At 34.3% G+C, this 21,251-nt stretch overlaps 2 protein-coding genes across 2 annotated transcripts in view; one reads left to right on the top strand and one right to left on the bottom strand.

Annotated features, from left to right (window-relative positions):
* Positions 1 to 4,302: 4,302 nt before the first annotated feature.
* LOC133188169 (uncharacterized) lies at positions 4,303 to 10,414 on the bottom strand. The gene is made up of 6 exons (XM_061323550.1): positions 10,375 to 10,414; positions 10,147 to 10,257; positions 8,153 to 8,341; positions 6,399 to 8,030; positions 6,107 to 6,161; positions 4,303 to 5,919 (listed from the first exon to the last, which is right to left on the bottom strand). Exons 1-6 carry the CDS (start codon positions 10,412 to 10,414, stop codon positions 5,058 to 5,060), a joined length of 2,889 nt encoding a protein of 962 aa, XP_061179534.1. The 3' UTR covers positions 4,303 to 5,057.
* A 2,060-nt stretch (positions 10,415 to 12,474) lies between these two features.
* The window catches only part of LOC133188479 (proteasome activator complex subunit 3-like), a 28,684-nt gene continuing 19,907 nt past the window's right edge, over positions 12,475 to 21,251 (top strand). The window contains exons 1-3 of the mRNA XM_061323932.1: positions 12,475 to 12,626; positions 17,081 to 17,113; positions 17,375 to 17,437. Of these exons, the coding sequence (XP_061179916.1) occupies positions 12,576 to 12,626; positions 17,081 to 17,113; positions 17,375 to 17,437 (147 nt within the window). The 5' untranslated portion in view covers positions 12,475 to 12,575. The remainder of the gene's footprint in view (positions 12,627 to 17,080; positions 17,114 to 17,374; positions 17,438 to 21,251) is intronic.

Genomic DNA, 21,251 nt, shown 5'->3' with positions numbered 1-21,251 from the left:
ATATTAATGGGACCTAGGTTATAAACACTAATCATTATAAGTAAATTGTATACAGTAATGGATTTGTTTGTTCACCGTGAAAAAATGAGATGAAATGATTTTAAAAATTGTTGGTGAATTAAAGGATGATGACAAGAAAACAAATAAAAATTTTCTGTAAATTAGATTGAATGTAGAACGCAACAAGCGAGGATTCACACAGGATTCACTTCCGTTCACTAACGTTTCAGAGAGAGAGAGATTGTTGATAAGTTGGAGATGTACGAAAAATTATTTTCTGAAAACAATTCTTTTCCATCCTTCATTAAATTGTAAATAAGTATATCATAAAACGTCTGCAGTCTCTGCTTGCTGATATGGGAGGGGAAAAAAAATCAAAATGTCCCTATTATTTTGCACTTTTTTTATTAGAGTTTTCAATTTCAAGTACATAGACGTTCGGTTATCATGCCATGTCTGCGAGAATGACAATTTGAAAGCAAGTGAACATTTGTCAAACGAAAGAATAACAAAATAACAACAAACGGTAAATTGAAAACATCGCAGTCTCGAGTGATAAACAATATTCACGCATTTACAACGAACAATTTAGTGCCACTTTGTGACCGTGCAATATTTGTTTTCAAATAATACATTGTATTTCGAATAATTTAAACAGAATTAACTTTAATTAAATACGAAATCTAATCTAACCTAGCTAAAACCGATAGGTAAGGACGTCAGCTTTAAATCATTTTTCATGTTACGGTTTTTAAAGACATACTTAAGTAGTACTTAGGTAGGTCTTAAGATTGCACCTAAAACATACTTATTTTCTACTTCACTCCGTTGATCCGCAAATAAAACATTTCTTTTCTGATCCATAATAAAAAACCAAGAACATAATATTAATTTACAGTGTTTATTAGATATGAGTCGTGTACTCAGCTCTGATTTAACATAATAATTCTCGTAATCCTCCCTATAATATATGTCACAGGGTGAATTATAATTAATTAATTAATATTACTAATTATCATTCATATCATATTCATACATTTGTCTAAGGCATTATATTACTATAGTAACCAGTGAATTCCGTTCTCACTACGGAATTTACTACGTTCATTCATTTATACGGGTGAGTGGTCAGTGAGAGTACGGGTGTGTGAGTGGTCAAACTGGTTTTATTCTGTCCCCTGCGCATTCGCGCCAATACTAATTCTCAAGCACTCCAACCTAAGACTTTGGGGAGGGAAGACGCTCTCTCTCCCCAACACAACTTTATCTCACGATAATTGTGAACTCTGTCTAGGATTTACGTTCACCCTTCCTTCTATGTTATAAAATTCCATAATCGTAGAATATATATTAAACATCGAACCCAGCAGTGACATATACAATATTAAAATATTTATATAAAGTCTTCTTGGTCTCGTGGAGTGAATTATTTTTAATACTTTTACTAGCGATGTACAAGATAAATACTGTTATAAGTACATGTACCTTTAATATACAATACAAATGTATTATACCCTGAGAAATTCTTTTAATAAAAATTATACTGCAAATTCTGTACATTCAAAAATGAAATAGAAAATATATTATAAACAACTTATAAATGAACTGAACCCCCTAAAAAATCGTGTTCGATATCAATGTTCATGGTATTATTTGCTATTTATAGCTGAGTACTAACTCGAATAGCCAATACGCCCTAAGACCGGATTTAAATACCCTTGACCTAAGCACACAGAAATAAGTGCGCAAAAAACTTTACGCTTAACATGTACAAATATTATGAAAACGGAAAGAAATTTAATTATGACCCTACTTAAGTCAAAAACATAGCAAGCTTTATGTTACGACCCCCAGGTCTAACTGACACCGTATTGATAGATTATGTAAGCGGCCTTTCTTAAGAATTTCAAATATTGCCTTATTTGCTTTATCGACTTGTTTCTGTTTTGCTTCTTTGAATGAACCCGATGCGCTAAATAAAATACCTAAATAATTAATTTCATTTACAACTTCAATAAGCTGTTTGCCGTATTTAAATTCAGGTTTTTCTTTTTTCTTCCCTTTACTTATTATCAAAACCTTTGTTTTGTTAATATTTATCTTCAAATCCCATTTTCTGCAATATTTTTCAAAACAATTAATTTTTGCTTGTAAGTGTTCAGCAGATCCCAGACGGAGATCAGACTATAATTGATATCGAAACAACACCTACATGTATTGTTCTATACCTAATTATCAAATGTGTGCAAAACGGGAACACACCGGTGCATGATTTGATTCACAGAATAACTGGCATGTATTTACTTATGATGATTGGGTCTACATCCAGTTATGGAGAAGACATATACTTATAGACAGTGCCTTTTGCCCAAACCAACTTTGTTCCGTACATAATAAAATATTGTTTAATTTTAAAATGTTTTAAATGTTAGATTTAAATTAAATTAAAACAACAAATTAAACAGATTAAAGTCCATTACACTTTTTAACAATCTGAAACAAGAATAACACCCAATAGTTTTGTAAATTTATTTAGTATCAACATAGACTTATAAAGTAAAAAAGTACTCAATGTGAATTAAAACCAGTATAAAATAAAATCAGTATAAAACCAGTATAAAACCAAAGATAATAAATAACAACAGAATTCATAAAGTTTGACTTAGAATTGATTGAAAAAAAATTGAATGAAAATGCTGACTGGAAAATAATTTTGTTGTTGTTGTGAGGAACCATTTGTTAATTATATATTGACATGAAAAGTTCGAACAAAATATTGTAGGAAAACATAAAAACAATAACATAAACATCTGCAAAGCTGACATATGCAACATAATTTTTATAAAGCATTCTTGTGTAAGGAGTGAAAAATACCGAGTCACATCAAATATTTGAAAACTATATTTTTTGCAGAAATAAATCTTAAACTTAATTCTTGTACATGTATTTCATACTTAGCTTTCAAATTTTCAATACAGAAAACCAATATATTTTATTAAACAGACTTTCTTCTGAAAAAGTTGCCACCTTTGACTGTTTGAGATACAATCCATAAATTTCATAATAATATAAAGAATTTTGGAAAATAATATAATGAAAGATTGTTGAGTGCTCTAATTGTGCTAAACCATTTTGATCCCCAAAATTTTGAATTTTGAATCCCTCTCCCAGCCCCCTCCCCTCCCTTTCTACCCATACCCCCTCCCTAAACCCATCTACCCACCCCCCATCCCAGCTCAGTTGAGGAAAATTTAGAGGTAAGAGCCCTCGATCTGTCTCTCAAGCTCTACCTATCTACTCCCACCCCCTCCCAGCTCCTCAAGAAAACTGACACCCCACCAATCACATCTCACAGGAATCTGCAAAATGTGAATGAAGGGTGACAATCTCATGAGAGCTTCATACCTACCAAATATAACCCCCCACCCCACCCACTTCCTCAACCTTACTCCCCCCTCCCTGCCTAACCAAGACGGGGGGTGACAGCCGCTGCGTGTTCGGCTGTCACCCTAGGTGCAAGAGTACGGCTAATCCTTAACAAAATGGCCTAAATATATGAAGTGAAGACTGACACAGCGGTTAGCTGTATCAGCCAGGTGTGAGGCATGCAGGGTTCAGCTGCATGCCTCTCCCGGATGGAGAAGATACCCCCTACCCATACCCAGGCACCCTCTCCTCACCACCCCCATCCCACACAGACCTACACTTATGCCCACTGCTTGCGGCCTAACAAAAGATACGGAGGCACATTGTTAGGGTTTTTTGATCCCTAACAATGTGCCCTTGGTAAAAAGGTGTGGCTAATCCTTATCTTTAATCCCAAATCAAAACTTTAACCTTATCCTGCGGAGATGTAGACTAATAACCTTTGATCTGTCTCTCCAGCTATTAATCTGTGATAATAGAAATGCCAAAAAACCCCTCCCCAACCAACCTGACTGCCCCTCCCACCTCCCTCCAAACCCCCCATATTTCAGTGTAGTATGACAAAGGTGACAATATATAGTAAGATAGATGTAAAGTGAACATAGAACAGAAAAATATTTGGAAAATGACTCAGTTACATAAAAGCTAGTTCTCAAAAAAATATATGTTTATACATTTAAACTCATACTTAAAACAGGATGACTTAACATTTCAGGATCTTTTCCCTAATGCTGAAGACATTCAACGTTCATGATATTGTGTACAGTTGTGGCATAAAGAATAACATTTTTTCACTGAAACAAAATGTGTTTTGGAAATGAACAACATTGTAGATCTCAAAATTGAAAAAAAAAAAATGTCAATATATTGGCATGTGTGATAATCATTCTATAAAGCAGAAAGTTCAAGATATAAAAAAAATGAATACAAAAATCAGAAATCAAACACAACAACATTATAAAAAACTTTGAGAAAATTGTGTGGAAAAAGCAATATGTTTGACATTGTCCATGATAGCACCATATCAGAAATAAATCATAACTCAGCACAGTGAGTATTTGAGAAAACAAATAATCTGGGTAAATTAAATATCTAGCATCTATTTTCACCACAAGCTGATACTAGTAATTGAAATTTCTTTGGCACTTAAAATACTTGGAGTATACAAATACAGTGGCATTTGATCTCAACATATTCATAAGGCAGGTTTATAAATAGAATTTTAAATATATATACAAGCTAGTACAAAAAGATGAAAATATGTATTCACAGTAGTAAAGGTGAGGTAAAAATCAGCTTATACATCAGAAATATTGCACACATTAAAAATATATACATACAAAATAGCAGATATGTCATACCTCTTCCTCCCCTCAAGTTGCAACATACCTTTCCAATGGCTTAAAAACATTGATGGTAAAAATTGCTTTGGTTAAAAAAATTGATACAAAACCCATTTAAAGACCTTTTGAAAATCATGTCCCCCTAGAAAATTCCAAAAAAAAAAAAGAAAAAAAAAAAAAGAAAACCTCAAAAAAGATTCCTAAAGTATTGAAATGCTGCCAATTTAACATAATAAAAAAATAACTGGATAAAACAAAAGTAATTGTAGTTATGAATTCTGAGGCCATCTAGTCATTCCTCCTGTAGAGGTTCATCTTGACATTGCCTAAATCTGGCAGAACTTTAGGGGGTTTGTTGTTGACCTTTCCTGGCTTTTTGAAGGTATTGGCATACTCAGGGCCAGCTTTTTTGGCTATCATCTTGTTGTTCTTCATATCAGGAAGGAGGGCAGCCCCTGTCATCTTGGCACGGAGTTTGGCATTGCTTTGTGCAGCAGCATCACTTGTTTTGGGTCCCATCCCCTTCTGGCCACAGATCACTGGTATGGAAACTTCTTTTGGCTTTCCCTGGCACAGTGCTGCTCTTTCTTGGTCAAATGGCATTTCAACTTTCATCACAGCAGCCGGAATTTTTCTGCATAACCTGTTTCCTTGTACTTTACCACGATGTAAACCAGTTTCTTCCTGTTTAGGTAGATCCAGAATTGGAACAATCGGGTCTGGTTTTGGTCTTAAGATTTTTGGCTTTGTTCTAGATGGAATACCTGCCATGGCCTTCAGTGAATCAAACTCAGCCTCCAGCATATTGATCTGATGACAAACGATTGCCTCCTGCTCAACAAGCCTCTGGTATAAATGGATATCCTGTTGAATAACTGCCCGGGCTTGTTCTGGACAGCCAGCAGATCTAGCAGCCTGTTCCATGGAGCTTATCTTTTGTACCTGGATATTCTTCCGTATGGTCAGTTCCTGGTGGTACTTCTTCACTGCATCCAGATGTTTCTGGCCCTCCTCCACCTTCAGGTTTCTTTGCCTTGTTCCTTCCTGAATTCTCATCATCAGCTTGTTGCTGTCTTTAGCTTCCAGTCTCAGCTTTTCAATATCAGCATCATACTTCTTTGGAGCAAATTTATCCAAGAATTCCGAGACCCTATGATTATTTAGAAAAAATAAAATAAAGTTATGGAATATGATGAAATCATTATAGTCCTTAGCTTTGTACAAATGTTCAGATTTTATATTTGATTAAATAATAATGATTAAAAAAAGACAATTTAATTGAACACCGGGACAATTGTAATGTACTACATGTATTTCTTATTTAATAATCAACTTACTCATCCTTTTGGGTCCAGGCTGAAGCCATCTTTCTATCACCAGTGGATTTCTCAGCTTTAATATAGATAATTAAGAATTAATTGAAGATCTTATATAAATATACACTATCTCTCAGTACACTGAGTTTAATATCTCTTCTCAGAATGAGATTGTTGCATTTCACATTTTAATGAAGTATGTGTTTGCCTCCTACATCTGTGTAGACAACAGACAGCAAATTATTTGCTCCTTTTAAGTTTCATTAAGTATATTTTAAAAATATTTTGAAGTGTCTGTCTTGTGTTGACTTACCTTTCATTTTCATATTCTTTTTGTGAGAGGTGTCCCCTGCTGCTGTTTTATTTTTAACTTTCTCTTTGGTAGTATCTTTGATTGCCTTGCTAGCTGTGGGTTGTGGACCTTCATTTTTAACTGATGGTGAGCCAGGTGGTGTGGTTTCAATGACCAAAGTTTCCTCCACAAAGGCATAGATCTTCTGCTCAAGCTTAAAGGCAGATTTTTCAGCAACTGGGACTATAGCTACAGATTGGAAGTCTCTGGGTGTCTCCATCCATTCAATAGTAGAGATGTCACTGGTGACCTCAAAATTGTCTAGAGGCTGATCATGTGGTTTCAAAAACTTTGGTTTTGTGGCAACTGAGACATCAGCTAAAGCATCTTTTGGTGCTTCTATTGCAGAGTCAGGTATGGTACTTACTGGTCTGACATTATCTGAGGACTGGATATCCTTCTTAATGACAGGTTTTTCTGCATAAGAGGTGACAGTTTGTTTGTTCTTATGTGTTTCCATGTACTGGTTACTGGGAGATATGTCAACTTTCGGATCATCTGCTTGCTGAACATCTGTCAACTGGAGTTCTGTGTTCTTTGTTTCATCCAGGCGTGTCTTGGACTCCAATGTTGCCAATAATTCAGTTGGTGTTAAGATCCTTTCAACAAGGCTACTGTCAGAAATAGAGCATAGTGGCTCCAGATGAGTAGGAGATACCACCCCTATTGGAGAGATGTCCTCAGGTGAGAAGAACACATCATTTAACAGCTTCCTGTCTGTCTCAGGTGTCAGAACTCTTGGACTCAAGATAATGTTTTCTTCAAATGCTCCAAATGCTTTCTTTGGAGTATAGTTTTTCAACAGTTTCTCTGCAGAGATATTTTTGAATTGAAGAGGAGAACGGTTTTCTTTGTTAACATTTAGAATTTCATCTGGTGGCTTCCTTTTTTCTTTTTCCTTTGCCTGAGCTTCCAGAAGTTTGATTCTCTCAGTGAAACCAAGAGGTTTCTTGATATCACGCTCCCGGTCAGTGCACACAAAAGCTTTATTCACAACAGGTGCAGCATTGTATGAATCAAAACTTGAGTCTTTGAATTGCTTCTTTTTCTTTTCCTTTGCCTGGGCCTCAAGAAGTTTAATTCTGTCAGTAAGACCAAGAGGGGTTGCAAATTTGGTCTCTTTCACATCATTATTCAGCATTGACTGATTGATAGATGGATGAGACTCAATAACTTGAATTTGTTCACTGAAGGTGACAGATCGGTTCATCTGCCTTGCTTTATTTACATCATAAATGGGTTTTTGGCTCATCAAATTTTGTTGATGAGGTTTAGCCACAGGTTTCCTTACTGGTTGCTTTCCAACTCCTGCAACATTCATTAATGGGGCTTTTTTGGCTCCAGGAAGTGTTGAATCTAGGATCCTCTGCATCTCTGGGTCTGGGATTTTTGGAATGCTGGACCTCATGAGTTTGCCATAGACTGGGACTCTAATTATCTTAGGAGGTTCAGGTACAGCATACCCATGTTTATCATCAAGTGTAAGCAGTTTGTTGTGGATCTTTGGTCTTTGCAGAGGAGTGTAAGGTTGCATTGGAAACCTGGCCTTTGCAAAAGAATCATTTGTACTGGCTGCTGCAATGTTACTAGATGCTGAAATATAGATTTAAAAATATGTATCATATGTCAGCTTAAAACATTTTCTTAAAAACGTTTCGAGTTTATTATGATGTAAAAGCTTAGCTAAGAAGACAACAAACAAAATTTATAAATACCAATTGCAATTGTCTGGTTTGTGGAAGGTGACTGTCTTCCTCCAAACTTGTCTGACTTAGCTTCAAAGAAATCGACTGATCCCGGGGTGCTGGCAATTGGCACAGGGGTGGGGAAGGTTCCAGCTCTCTGTGGGGTAGGGGGATCCATGAACTCTATGGTATTGACAGACACTTGTCTTATGTTCCTCACTGTTTTAACAAAAATAAAAAGTATAAGAATTTCAGTGGATCAAGATACACAGGGGAGAAATGGACTGGGATTCCTAGAAAATTTCTTTGAGTTCTGATCAGGTAAAAGGTTGCAGTGAACAATAAACAAGAGGCCCATGGGCCACATCACTCACCTGAGTAACTTTGGCCATGCTATTCTTTACCAGATTTCCCCCTTGTAATACTTACTGTGGCCCAGCCCTATCCCCCGGGGGTCATGATTTTTACAATTTAAAATCTACACTATCCCAGGATGCATCCAAATAAGTTTCAGTTTTTCTGGCCTAGTTGTTCTTGAGAAGAAGATTTTTAAAGATTTTTCTTACATATTTCAATGTAAAATTTGGATTCCCTATTGTCAGTCTTCACCAAATCTTTTTTTCAGTACATGCCCTTCGGGCAGGTTTAACCACTTATTAAGCTAGCCCGAACAAATATTTACATGCCCAGAATTTTATCAAGTAATTTTATTCTTATTTGCCTTTTCATGCCAAGGAAATGATCCAAAATCCATTTCTATAGATCTATTGTCTCGCCATTAAAATTGTTTTCAACCTATACACTTTTTGTGTCTCCTTTGCAAAAGAGTTCTTTGGAAATCGCGGTAGAATAAACTATCGTTAATATTTTATTTGGTGCTCCACTTTAGATGAAAAATCAGACTTTTAAGTACATTTAATGTTATTGGTATTATTTAAGTTGATAATAAGGAGGCTTAGGCCTCAGATTTTACATGCCCTTTGGGCTTGTAAGTATGCAATTTCCACATGCCCGCTTCCAATTTTACCAGGTCCCGGGCTTCGGACTCCCGGGATTTGTCGAAGACTGTATTGTGGCCCCGCCCTACCCCCGGGGGTCATGATTTTTACAATCTAGCATCTACACTACCCCAGGATGCTTCCACATAAGTTTCAGTTTTTCTGGCCTAGTGGTTCTTGAGAAGAAGATTTTTACAGATTTTTCTTACATATATTTCAATGTAAAACTTGGATTCCCTATTGTGGCCCCACCTACCCCCGGGGTCATAATTTGAACTATTTAGAATCTACATATCCTAGGATGCTTCCACATAAATTTTTATCTTTTCTGGCCCAGTGGTTCTTGAGAAGAAGATATTTAAAGATTTTTCCTATTTATTTCAATGTAAAATTTGGATTTTCTATTGTGGCCCCGCCCTACCACGGGGGTCATGATTTTTACAATTAAGAATCTACACTACCCCAGAATGCTTCCACATAAGTTTCAGTTTTTCTGGCCTAGTTGTTCTTGAGAAAAAGATTTTTAAAGATTTTTCTTACATATATTTCAATGTAAAACTTGGATTCCCTATTGTGGCCCCGCCCTACCCCTGGGGGTCATGATTTGAACAATTTAAAATCTACACTATCCTAGGATGCTCCCATATAAGTTTCGGCTTTTTTGGCCCAGTGGTTCTTGAGAAGAAGATTTTTAATGACCCCATCCTATTTTTGTCTTTTCTTGATTATCTCCCCTTGTAAGGGGACTTGGCCCTTTATTTTAACAATTTAAACTCCCCTTCACCCAAGGATACTTTGTACCAAGTTTGGTTAAAATTGGCCCAGTGGTTCTTGAGAAGAAGTTGAAAATGTGAAAAGTTTACAGATGGACGGACGGACAGACAGACGGACGGACGGACAACGGGTGATCAGAAAAGCTCACTTGAGCTTTCAGCTCAGGTGAGCTAAAAAGAGCATAAGTTAGTACATTTTGTTGCAGTTTAATATATTACTTGTATATTAACAAATATGTGAATTTCAGCTTACATGAATTATCCTGTTGTGGAAAGCTTTCTTGGGACTGATTTGAGAGGATCTCATTCAGAGAAACTGAACTGGAATAAGTGGTGGACATGTCTGACTTGACATCTCCTGACCCTAAAACATGCACATATATCTCAGATGAATTGCAATTAGAGATCTACCATACATGTAATTAATTTCATTAGAGTAAACATATCGTTTGTGTAGGTCATTACTAAAATTATCACTTACCTGTTTTCTTGCAACAGGGAATTCTGTTATTTTCTTTCATAATTCTGTGGGTGAAAGGATAAACATGATCATAAAATTATTAAAATTAAAAGGAATTAACAGTTTCCATAAATTTCTACAAAGATATTTTTATACCTGGGACATATTTTTATACTTGGGACATTAAAACGTTTTTATGCAAGTACAGCAATTTCAAAGGTGTTTGTGTAGGGGGGAGGGGGGGGGGGGGCAAAGGGAAAATATGTCACAAAGGTTATTGCATATGATATTAAAGGATAAAATTTAAGATATGCTGATCCTCATCAACCATTAATGCGCTTCAAATCTGATAGACTGAACTAAAATAATAGATAAACAGGTAATGATTATGAAAGCTGCATGCTACTGCACTTCGTAGTCAATATAGAACAACACGGCGTACAATCAATCTGAATCAAATTGTATACTACAGATAAAGCATAGGCCTTGCGTCGCCAATATGAAATATGAAACATGAAATTGATCTTGTACAACACTATACAACGTTTACTTACAAAAAATGACTTTTTTCCACCGCAAAATAACTCGATTACGAAGAGTGAATTCATAAGATGGCGCCAACATTTACTTCGCCGTTACGAACAACAACGTTGCTCTTGGTAACAGACGAGAATGTGGCCACCTAGCGGCGATAAGTGTTGGGCGGAAGTAAAACAAAATATTTGTTTTGACCCCCCCTTTTTCAATATCATAAATAATTCATAGTAATATAATATACACAATAGGCAAATATTAGAGGAGGAAGGGGAGCGGCCCATCGTTCCTCATTAAGGTGGATTTAATGGGCAGCATTCAGTAGTCAGCAAAACCAATCAATAAACCCTAAAATACATGACTTTTATAAACGAGCATTTCAGTTAAAAAAAAGATAAAATATTTATAACTAAGTATGGATTACAAAATTAGACAGTATTTCATATTTATTTTAAAAACAATAATGATCAAATGGGGTACCGACTCACGCGATACATAGTAACATACTCATAGACCCCCGACATTACACTTGTAGATAAGTGTCTCTCTGTTAGCCCTCTTAATTAAATAGAACCGTAAAAAAATACAATGGGAAGTAATACACATTTAGATACAACATCAACTCCTAATCAAAATCAAGTCAAATATCATTTGTATTGTAAAAAAGTGGTTACTTACATACAAAAGTAAATTTGAAGGATGGCGCCAACATTTACTTTGCCGTTACGAACAACACTGTCGTTCTTGGCAACAGACGAGAATTTGGCCATCTAGCGGCGATAAGTTTGAACGGAAGTAAATAGTGGCGTTACCTCCCCTTGTTTCCAGTCAGGATTTTCATGAACGAAATTCATGGTAGTTAAAAATGTCTCCAAATTTTGCAAATGTGTGTACAGATTTACATGTAAGTCTTATATTTAACTGAGTATTTACATGTAAGCGTATTGGAGATTGACACACACAGTATATAATATTGTAGGACAGGGTTTGTGTTGTTTTGTGTAAGGGGGGGGGGGCGTGGTTCAAAACTTTTAAAAGCTTACAGAAAGTCAGATATGCCGACAACCTTTCCTACATGTAGTAGTCGTTGGTCTTTCGTTTAAAAGTCAATAAACTTTCTAGCAACTTTCAAGGGAAATGTATGACTGCTTAGCAAAGAAACTATGTTTGTACAAGATATAGGAAACTCATTTTTACTAATTAAAAGATTAAGGGTCTTAAGTATTTTTAGACGTTTTGGAAAACCCTAATTTAAAAAAAATGTGACAGGGTCTCTTCACAAATCTGCCTATCTCCCCTCCCCCTTACCTTTCCTTTTTCAACTTTATATCCTGTCATTTACCATACCCCTTCGCGGATAAAATTGTAGCTGGTGACTGAAATTAAACAAGGTGGTATGAATTAAGTACTCACAATTGCTGTTTGTATCCGCCCTTAGATTAATCTCAAATTTTCAGGGCACACAGTTTGAAGATTGGCGCCAACATTTACTTCTTGGTCGCGAAGAAATGAGTTGATCTTGACAACAGACGAAGGCCACCTAGTGGTGAAAGAGCTAAATTTATCTCCCTTTCTTGGCGCTCTTCAGATTTTGAAGAACATAAATAGTCATACTCTTCAAGTTCAAGGCCGAGGCAGATAAAGCCACATTGAATTTTGGCGCTACATCCACATATTATCTTCCAAAGATGTCAAAGAAAGGAAATAAAGATTCCCAAAGATCGGATACGCTACAAAAGGTATGTCTTTTATGTCTGTTCAGTTTTTCATAGCTACGGATAGACTGGTAACAAAGAAAGGTCTATTTATCTTCACCGTCTCAGAGCAAAAGCAATCACGAATACAGTCTATGACATATGGGATATTCTTTGTTGTAAACAAAATAAAGCCTTATTCTTGAAGTAACATTGAAGTTAAGTTCTATTTCAAAAGCATTCCTTTTCAGAAATTCAGATTCAATGTAATATGTATTTGCTTAATTATCTCATTATTTTTCCGAATTTGTTCTACTAGATCAGAGACATGTCTATTAGCGTGTTATAATATTTATTGATCAAACTATATACACAAAAAGTGATATTTTGAAAAAAAAATTGCTGCTTAGAAGTTTAAAAATCACTTTCAATTTTACCATAATTTGAAAGAATTATTATTCCCCAGTGAAATGATATATAGTATGTAATAATTATTGAAAATCAAGTCCACAAAAATAAATATAACATGATAATAGGATATTGGGTAAATCTTCTGCATCATAAACATCCTTCATGTCAAAACCTTCAAAATCCAATTCTGAGTCACCTCCATCTAGTTCTTGAAATTGTCTGTTTCAACAGGTCTAGGCGGCCTCTGTTTTTGGAGGATAGATTTTGGAGGATAGCGGTCTTGCCACTTACCATAATTTTCAAAACTAAGGACAGTTAACTCTTAACCTAACAAATAACAGCAACTCTTGCATTTTTGAACCGTACGCTGACTTCGAAATCAAAACAAATAAAAGGTACAATTTCATATGATGATGGATAATTCCAGATATTAAATCAATATAACTATATTTTTGTAATTTGCCATCAATTAGTTATTCGGTATACAGCTTGGAAAACAAATATTGCACTTACCTGCCTGTGACTGAGGTTAATTATAACCACGCTGATTTTCCAGTACCGTATTTATGTGATAAGCAGTTTAGAAATTTTGATAAACAATTTTTTTGGAAAAATTAATTTTAATCATTTATTATTTCTTTCATTTAATAATTCTTAAGCACATCACTTTGTAATATTTTATTTGTTTATGTATACACATGGCTGTATGAATATATGTTAATTTCTTAGTAAACATGCTAAATTATTTATTTTATTTACTTATGCTATTCAAATTATTTATTTATTTTTATAATTATTCATTCAATCCATTTATATTTTTATTTGCTTAAATTATAAGGCTGAGTATATTTTGCGTTTTAAATACGCTTAAAATGTGTTTCATTTTTTTTTGAATTAAAAGAAAATAGAAAAGAAATATTAAAGTCCTTTTTTATTTGTCTAAATAGGGAAAATCATAAAAAATGAAACAAAATAACAAGAAATATTCAGTATTTATGGAGCGCAAAAAGTGCTAACTTTGAAAATAAATTGCAAAATATCTAGACATAGAATCTCAAATCGCCACATACAATCGATAGTTTAATGTTTGAACTTTTATTTGCATGTACTCTGGTGCTTGCACTTTTTGATTAAAGGTAGGCACGAGGCGTTTGAAAATTACCTGTCTTATCCTCTAAAATCGGAGGATAAACTATCCCACAATGCAATGCGGTTTCCATATATGGTAAAAATTTTGGCCGCCATATTGAATTTAGCTATCCTCCAAAAACGGAGGCCGCCCAGACCTGTTCAATGACCAACCTATGGGGCGACTGAGGCGAAATAGTCGCTTTTGAGCTCCAAACTTTGCCGTATATTATCACAAAAGAGAAGTTTAAGTCGCCTTAATATTTGCAACCCCATTATTGAAAATCGAAAAAAAAATCTCCCGGTATTAAGAAATGTGGTAGTATCGTCACTATTTTATAAATCTGGTGTTATTACTGATGAAATAAAGTGAAACAGCAGGGCACTTGCACTTGTTTTGCTACTTATAACCAATGCATCGAATACTCTGTCGGAACTACTCTAGCATTTACGCTTCCGTGTATGAAAAAGTCCATTGTTCCAAGTTATAACAAGACGCAAAACAGCTGGACGGCTATCGATGTCATGCCAAAGATGTTGGAGATGATTTTAGATCTTTTTATTGTCAAATAATTAATACATGCTGTGAATACAGACATATCTTTACTGTTAAATTGTGGAGTTATTAACTGTCTAAGAAATTTCACATGTCTGATAAACATAAGTAGTGCAGTCGTCATGCAGTAGTGCATCAAAACGTTTTTTAGAGAATTTAATATTGAAAACGAATTTTGAAAAGAAATCAACAAAATTATGACTATGCCAATTAAGAGCCTGAAAATCTAACCCTGAGAGGAGACAAAAACGTGTGAATCATTTAAAAGTGAATTGTGCATACTATTATGCAAGAAATGAAAAAAAAAGTTTGATTAACAAGTTAATCAATTAGAAACTTTTACATTGTCATTGTTTTATATATTTTGCTAGATATTTAGATACCTTTTAATTGGAAAAATATGAAGTTTTGTTTAAAGAATATTTTTAATTATTTTTACTAGGATGTTTAAATAATACAGAAAAAATTATTGAAATGTATTTATATAGTAAGCAATGAATTTTTTTTTATTTTTAAAAAGTTTAATAATGATCATTTTGTGCCACGCGCGCCAAGAAGTCTCCCTAGAATTCAAAACTTCTCCCTACATTTCTCTGAGGGAGAAGTGAAGTCTCCCTAAATTTTGGGTCTAGGTTGGTCCCTGCTGTTTACCTCATTTCTTCTCACCATGAGATCTGCCATATGGTGACAAATGATGTCTGTCTACCAAGAGTAAATTGTGAAAGATTTGCCCCATAGGTAGAAAATACTTTCGCTTTCTAAGAATAATGTTTTTGCTTTCAAACCACATCTTAGACCAATAAATTGGTCAAGGGTGATAAATTGAAAGGAAATAATTTTATCAGATGGATTAAATGGTCTGCAGTGTTAAAAGAGTTCATCACATGTATACAATCAACTTATAAATAAATCCCATAAAGAGACTGTCTTTTAATTATCATCTTTGCTAGCCAAGGGTTTCTGATACGCTACTCTCCTCATAAACCCTTGCCAAGGGCTCATGAGGAGAGTAGCGTATCAGAAACCCTTGGCTAGTGAAGATGTTTAATTACAGCTAAACTTCGAAATCTCGAACACGGATATCTCGAATACCCCAGATATGTCGAAGTATGGCCGTGGTCCCGACGAAATTTGCTTTATAAATGATTAAAATAAACCCCTCTATGTCGAACACGGTAATGTCGAATACCCCAGTTATCTCGAAGTAAAATTGTGTACCCATTCCTTAAAATCACACGCATTATCTTGAAGTTAGGGTAATTTTCCGCTCTGACGATCATGTCCGTTAGGTAAACTGACTGCTCTATTCATAACAGCCACCTGTCTGTCACGCACGGGTTACCTGTGTTTCTGTGAACAACAGATAATAGCGCGATAATTATACGACGTGTATGTAGGAATGGCTTACCTTGATTTTAATTATGCAAGCCAAAGGTTGTGTGTGTTATTAGTCTTATGCATACGTGTCGATGACACGTTAATTGTTTTGTGGCTGGGGTACGTTTATCTTGATAATCGCTATTTAATGCTATGTGTAATATGCGCGATTACATAGTTTATGCATAAGAAAGCGAAAATTATAAACATCAAAGTGAAACAAAATTCTGTAATTGAATGCAATTAGAATTTGTTTTTCCTATATGAGCTAGCAGAATTTACAATCGTCAGTACACACCATCATGTGAGCGTGTGTCATAGTAAAAACGTGCAATAGTGCCCTGTGATTCAGTGTTGTTCTGTTGTTAGACAAAAGTGTGTGTTTCTTCTTTTGCATTTGATTTTATTATGGTAAAATAATTTTCTTTTAACTGATTATTCATGTATGAACATGTTTTTTCAATTAAAAAAATGTATATTTCATTTTTGTTATTCTGACAGCAACCAGTTTTAAATTTACAATGCATAGACGATATCCGGTTAATATGTATACATGGGAAAGGTTGCTAGCAGTTGACTTGCCTGGTTGATAGAAGGATTATACTTCATTGCACATTATAAAAAGTTTTTATTTTGTGAATTATAAAGAGAATATAAAAATCTTTTTATTGCTAAATATATGTACGTTTGTATTGAAGAGAGCGTATACAGAATTTCAACCAAGTGGGAATTTGACATGTTTTTACTATTAAGTACATGTTCACTGCACTAAGTTTATCTGAAGTTCATTTGAATTATAACCCTCGATATGTCGAACCACCGGATATCTCAAAGTTCAGCAACGGTCCCGTCAACTTCGAGATAACGAAGTTTAACTGTATTAAAATAGTGTTTTATATAGCAGTGGTCTACTTATCACAATACTTTTCTATCAAAGCTTAATTCTTTTAATTAAAGAAATTTTGTTAAAAGAAATTTTGTTAAACACTTTAGAGCATATTGCTTAAATTTCTTTCTTATTTTTCAGGTTAAAGAGTTCAAGGACAACTTTAAAAAGGAGGTGCTATTTTAATGCATATAACACATGTAACAGTTGCAATAGACATTAAATCTTTTTCAGATTATTTTCACAGTGTCTGAATGTGTAAGGAAATTTATTCATTTTAATTAAAAAAACAACAACAACAACAAAAAAAAACCCCCAAAACATGCACCTGTTAACAATTAACAGGGGGGTTACTGGGGTTAGTAAACATCTCATTTTTTGGATGAATGTATAATGTAGAGAATATTTATAATTTTATATACTTCTCTTTTGCAGGGTGATCACTTAGTTCAGGATGTGTTTCCAGCCAAAATTTTAGAATTAGAAGAGCTGTATCAGGTAGATTTAGGAATACAATCTTTGTTTGATTGTCATACATTATAAAAGTTTTTTTCTATTATTATTTTTTTTAATTTTTAGCTCACCTGAGCCGAAGGCTCAAGTGAGCTTTTCTGATCACATTTTGTCTGGCGTCTGTCTATCTGTCTGTTTGTAAACTTTTCACAATTTCGACTTTTTCATGATTGGTCATATTTATATGGAAGCATCCTCAGGTAGTGTAGATTCAAGTTTGTTCAAATCATGACCCCCGGGGGTAGGGTGGGGCCACAATGGGGGAATAAAGTTTCTCATAGAAGTACAGACCCTGAAATGTGCTACTACCCCACACGCTCACTGCACGAACAGTACATGCTTGCTACACGGTTTGCATGAAACGCTGCACGGTTTACACGAAACGCTACATGATTTGCATGAAACGCCTAAACGACATGTTTCAAGGTTTACACGAAAGCCTGCACAAAACGCTTTGTACACGTTTCTCACACACTTTGTACACAATTCTCGCATGTTTAAGCCTCGATCTGGATTTTCTATTTGGAATCTCTCAGACTTTATTTAAATTAAGTAATTTACAGATTAATCAAAGATTAGTTAAGAATTGCAATCATTCAGATTAAATTAGGATTAGAAATCGCTACACCAGTACTATATTAACAGATAAAAATACACAATGTTAAGTTGTATTTTATTAATAGTATAGTTGTCAATGAGTATGTGAGGCTCCCCGTGAAATGCCTATCATCGTCTATGTACGAAACTTTTTCACTAGATTCTAAATTACACACAGAAAAAAATAATTATATTTGTAATTCATAATCTTTAACTACAGCATTCAATGTTTTTACAGTTATATTTGATATTAACAAACCGTTTTATTACTGACAAATAAACCCAGTTATTGATTTGAAAAAAAAAAATATTGATTAAATTGTGTATGATTTCTGTAAACGGATTGATTTTCTTTCCTTTCCTTTTTTTTTTTTTATTATTGATTGATTTATTCACCTTTTGATTTAGTAAACAAATACTTTCATTTGATTGAATTAGGTTCTGTTTATAATTTGCAAAGGTAATATGTACACTAAATCAAGAAGGAACATTGTGCAGGGGGGGGGGGGGTAGATTACCGAGACCTTACTTCTGTTCATGGCTAAATATAACTGGCACTTGTTTCAGTAAGTATACCATTGGGAAAAAATTATTATGGAAACAAATGCTCGTTCTAAGAAAAAAAGATATCCATATCTCCAGCGGGACCTGATACATGTAATTCATTAACTGCACTTTTATTAGAATGGTACATACATCGCTTCATTACAGAATCAAACTTTAACTTATCATTAAAATTCAATATGGTAGAGAAGCCAGGGGAATAGGTATTGTAATGCTTTAGTTCTCCATTTTGAGGCATTGTGTTTATCAAATAAAAACAATATACCCACTATCTTGTAAAATCCTTGATTTCAAATCCCGTCTAGACCAAAAAAGAATGTAATTAATAGTGGCGGCTCTTAAAAATACATTCAATATACATGAATACATGTCCAGTGTCCTAAAAACTAAAAAAAATATGCTCTAGAACTGCGTGATTAATAAAACAACTAATATATAATTACTCCGAATCTTTTCTTTATATTTTATTATTCATGAATACACTGGCAAATTAATTCACTGTTTGAAGAGAATCGGATAAATTTAAGAAATAAAATCCACGGGTATTTATTTTTACCCATTAAATACTAACACAACTATTAAATTTCATGAATTAAAAATCAATCGTTATTGTTGGGTGTCATCTTAGCCATGATTGACAAAAGAAAATACATGTACATGTAGCAGAACAAGTTTTCAGTTCCTGGCACCCGTGATCGCTGTTGTAAAATGACCTTGATCACAGTCGTAAGAAGAGTGTTGGAAGTGTAAAGAAGATTCCAATACATTTTTAAGGGGTGCATCACACGCACCCCGAAAAAAAACAATATTTTCTGTTAAGAAGAAAATTATCTATAAAAACATGTTAATAACAAAAACTCAAAGTTTGTGTTTACATTTGAACACCCCCCCTCCCCCCGGAAATATTTAACCTTGTATTTGCCGATGCATGTGAATTATGATTCATTTATAAGACAAATATTAATCAACCAATTTTATGCATAAAAAGACTATAAATGACTCATCGTTTAAATTTTTTTTTTTGTATCACAATCTTGTAATATAAGAAAATTATGTTCGTTTATAAAGAAAAAAAAAATTAATTGTGCTCCCCGACCTAGAATTCCCATACTTCACATTTATAGCAACGCAATAAACTTAATATTTTATATTTAACGCCTGCCTTATCTATTTATTATTTTGCATTAATCACCCATATGTTTTTGTAATATCTATATACTACAACTGTAAAATGGTGAAGAGATTCAAATAAATGAATGAAAAGGACAAGACCGGATTACTGATGATTTTTTTAAAACAATGTTCAGTATTGCTCCATTTAAAAAAATGTATTGAATCAAATATCTTAAAATTGATGTGCATATAATTAATTACTTTGAACATATTTCCTTTCCTTCTTTAATTAAATAAAATAAGAAAGAAAATCAAACAAATCTGTAATACATTACCGAGTAATTTTATTTTGTTGTTTCCATAGTTTTTTCTCTCTTAAAATACCATCGGTATAATATATTTGAATAATATTAGTTACAAACAACACAGAATGACATGTTGATCCATCAATAGCCATATTTAAAACAAAATGAGTTCCGAATGAATCCTACACATTTCTTACACGATTCTTGCACGAAAGTCGCATGTTTCTTACACGGTTCTTACATGAAAGTCGCACGTTTCTCACACGCTTCTCGCACGCTCGCTACACGGTTTGCACGAATCGCTTTGGAGCTTACACGAAACGCTGCACGGTTTACACGAAACGCTACCCGGTTTGCACGAAACGAAAAGCCCACGAAAGTCACACGCTTTTTTGGGGTAGTAGCACGTTTCAGGGTCTGTATATAGGAAAATATCTTTAAAAATCTTCTTCTTAAGATCAGCAAAGCCATGATTGGTCATATTTAATGGAAGTATCCTCAGGTAGTGTAGATTCAAGTTCTTCAAATCATGACCCCAGGGGGAAGGGTGGCTACACAATGGGGGATCAAAGTTTACATAGGAATACATAAGAAAAATCTTAAAATCTTCTTAAAGGGTTTTCATCACGTCTCAAAATTTTTTGATATGACAAAGTTTACATGCTATTAAAAGCATATATTTAAAAATCTTTGCTAGAAAATCGATATTTTGATCGCCGATGTTACGCGCCATTGCTCTGATGTCATAGGTGTCAATCCTGGTCAAGCGAAGTACTTATTGTGTATACAAAAGGGATCATTTGTTGTGTCTATTAAACCTGTCAGAAGATAATTAAGTGATAATCGAATAGTCGACAGCTTGTAAGGTATAATTTATGGCTTTATGGTGCACAAATGTGCACAAGAAAGGTTTTAGGAAGGATTTTTCCCCCACATTTCCTGGACTTGGTAGAGAGATTAAAGGGGGCCTTTCTCTGCAAATGCGATGGCGTTTATCTCCATTCATAACAATTGTTTATGCCCGATCGATCATATTTGAAATATTTTAAGGAAAGATACTTTTTAAAAAAAATGACAAACACGCATTCTTTAAAAGTCGCACAGAATCTAGTAGGAATGTTATGAACTTTGTAATGGCGTACGGCACCATTGAAGAAGTGTCATTTCTAGTACATGATATTCACTGCTAAAACAGATAGAAGATATATATACCGGATTTA

The sequence above is a fragment of the Saccostrea echinata genome, unplaced genomic scaffold (assembly GCF_033153115.1).
Source record: "Saccostrea echinata isolate AGI-Se365-2 ecotype Australia unplaced genomic scaffold, CSIRO_AGI_Sech_v1 ptg000016l, whole genome shotgun sequence".
NCBI classification, from domain to species: Eukaryota; Metazoa; Mollusca; class Bivalvia; order Ostreida; family Ostreidae; genus Saccostrea; species Saccostrea echinata.
This window is presented reverse-complemented; position numbering and strand designations above follow the sequence as displayed.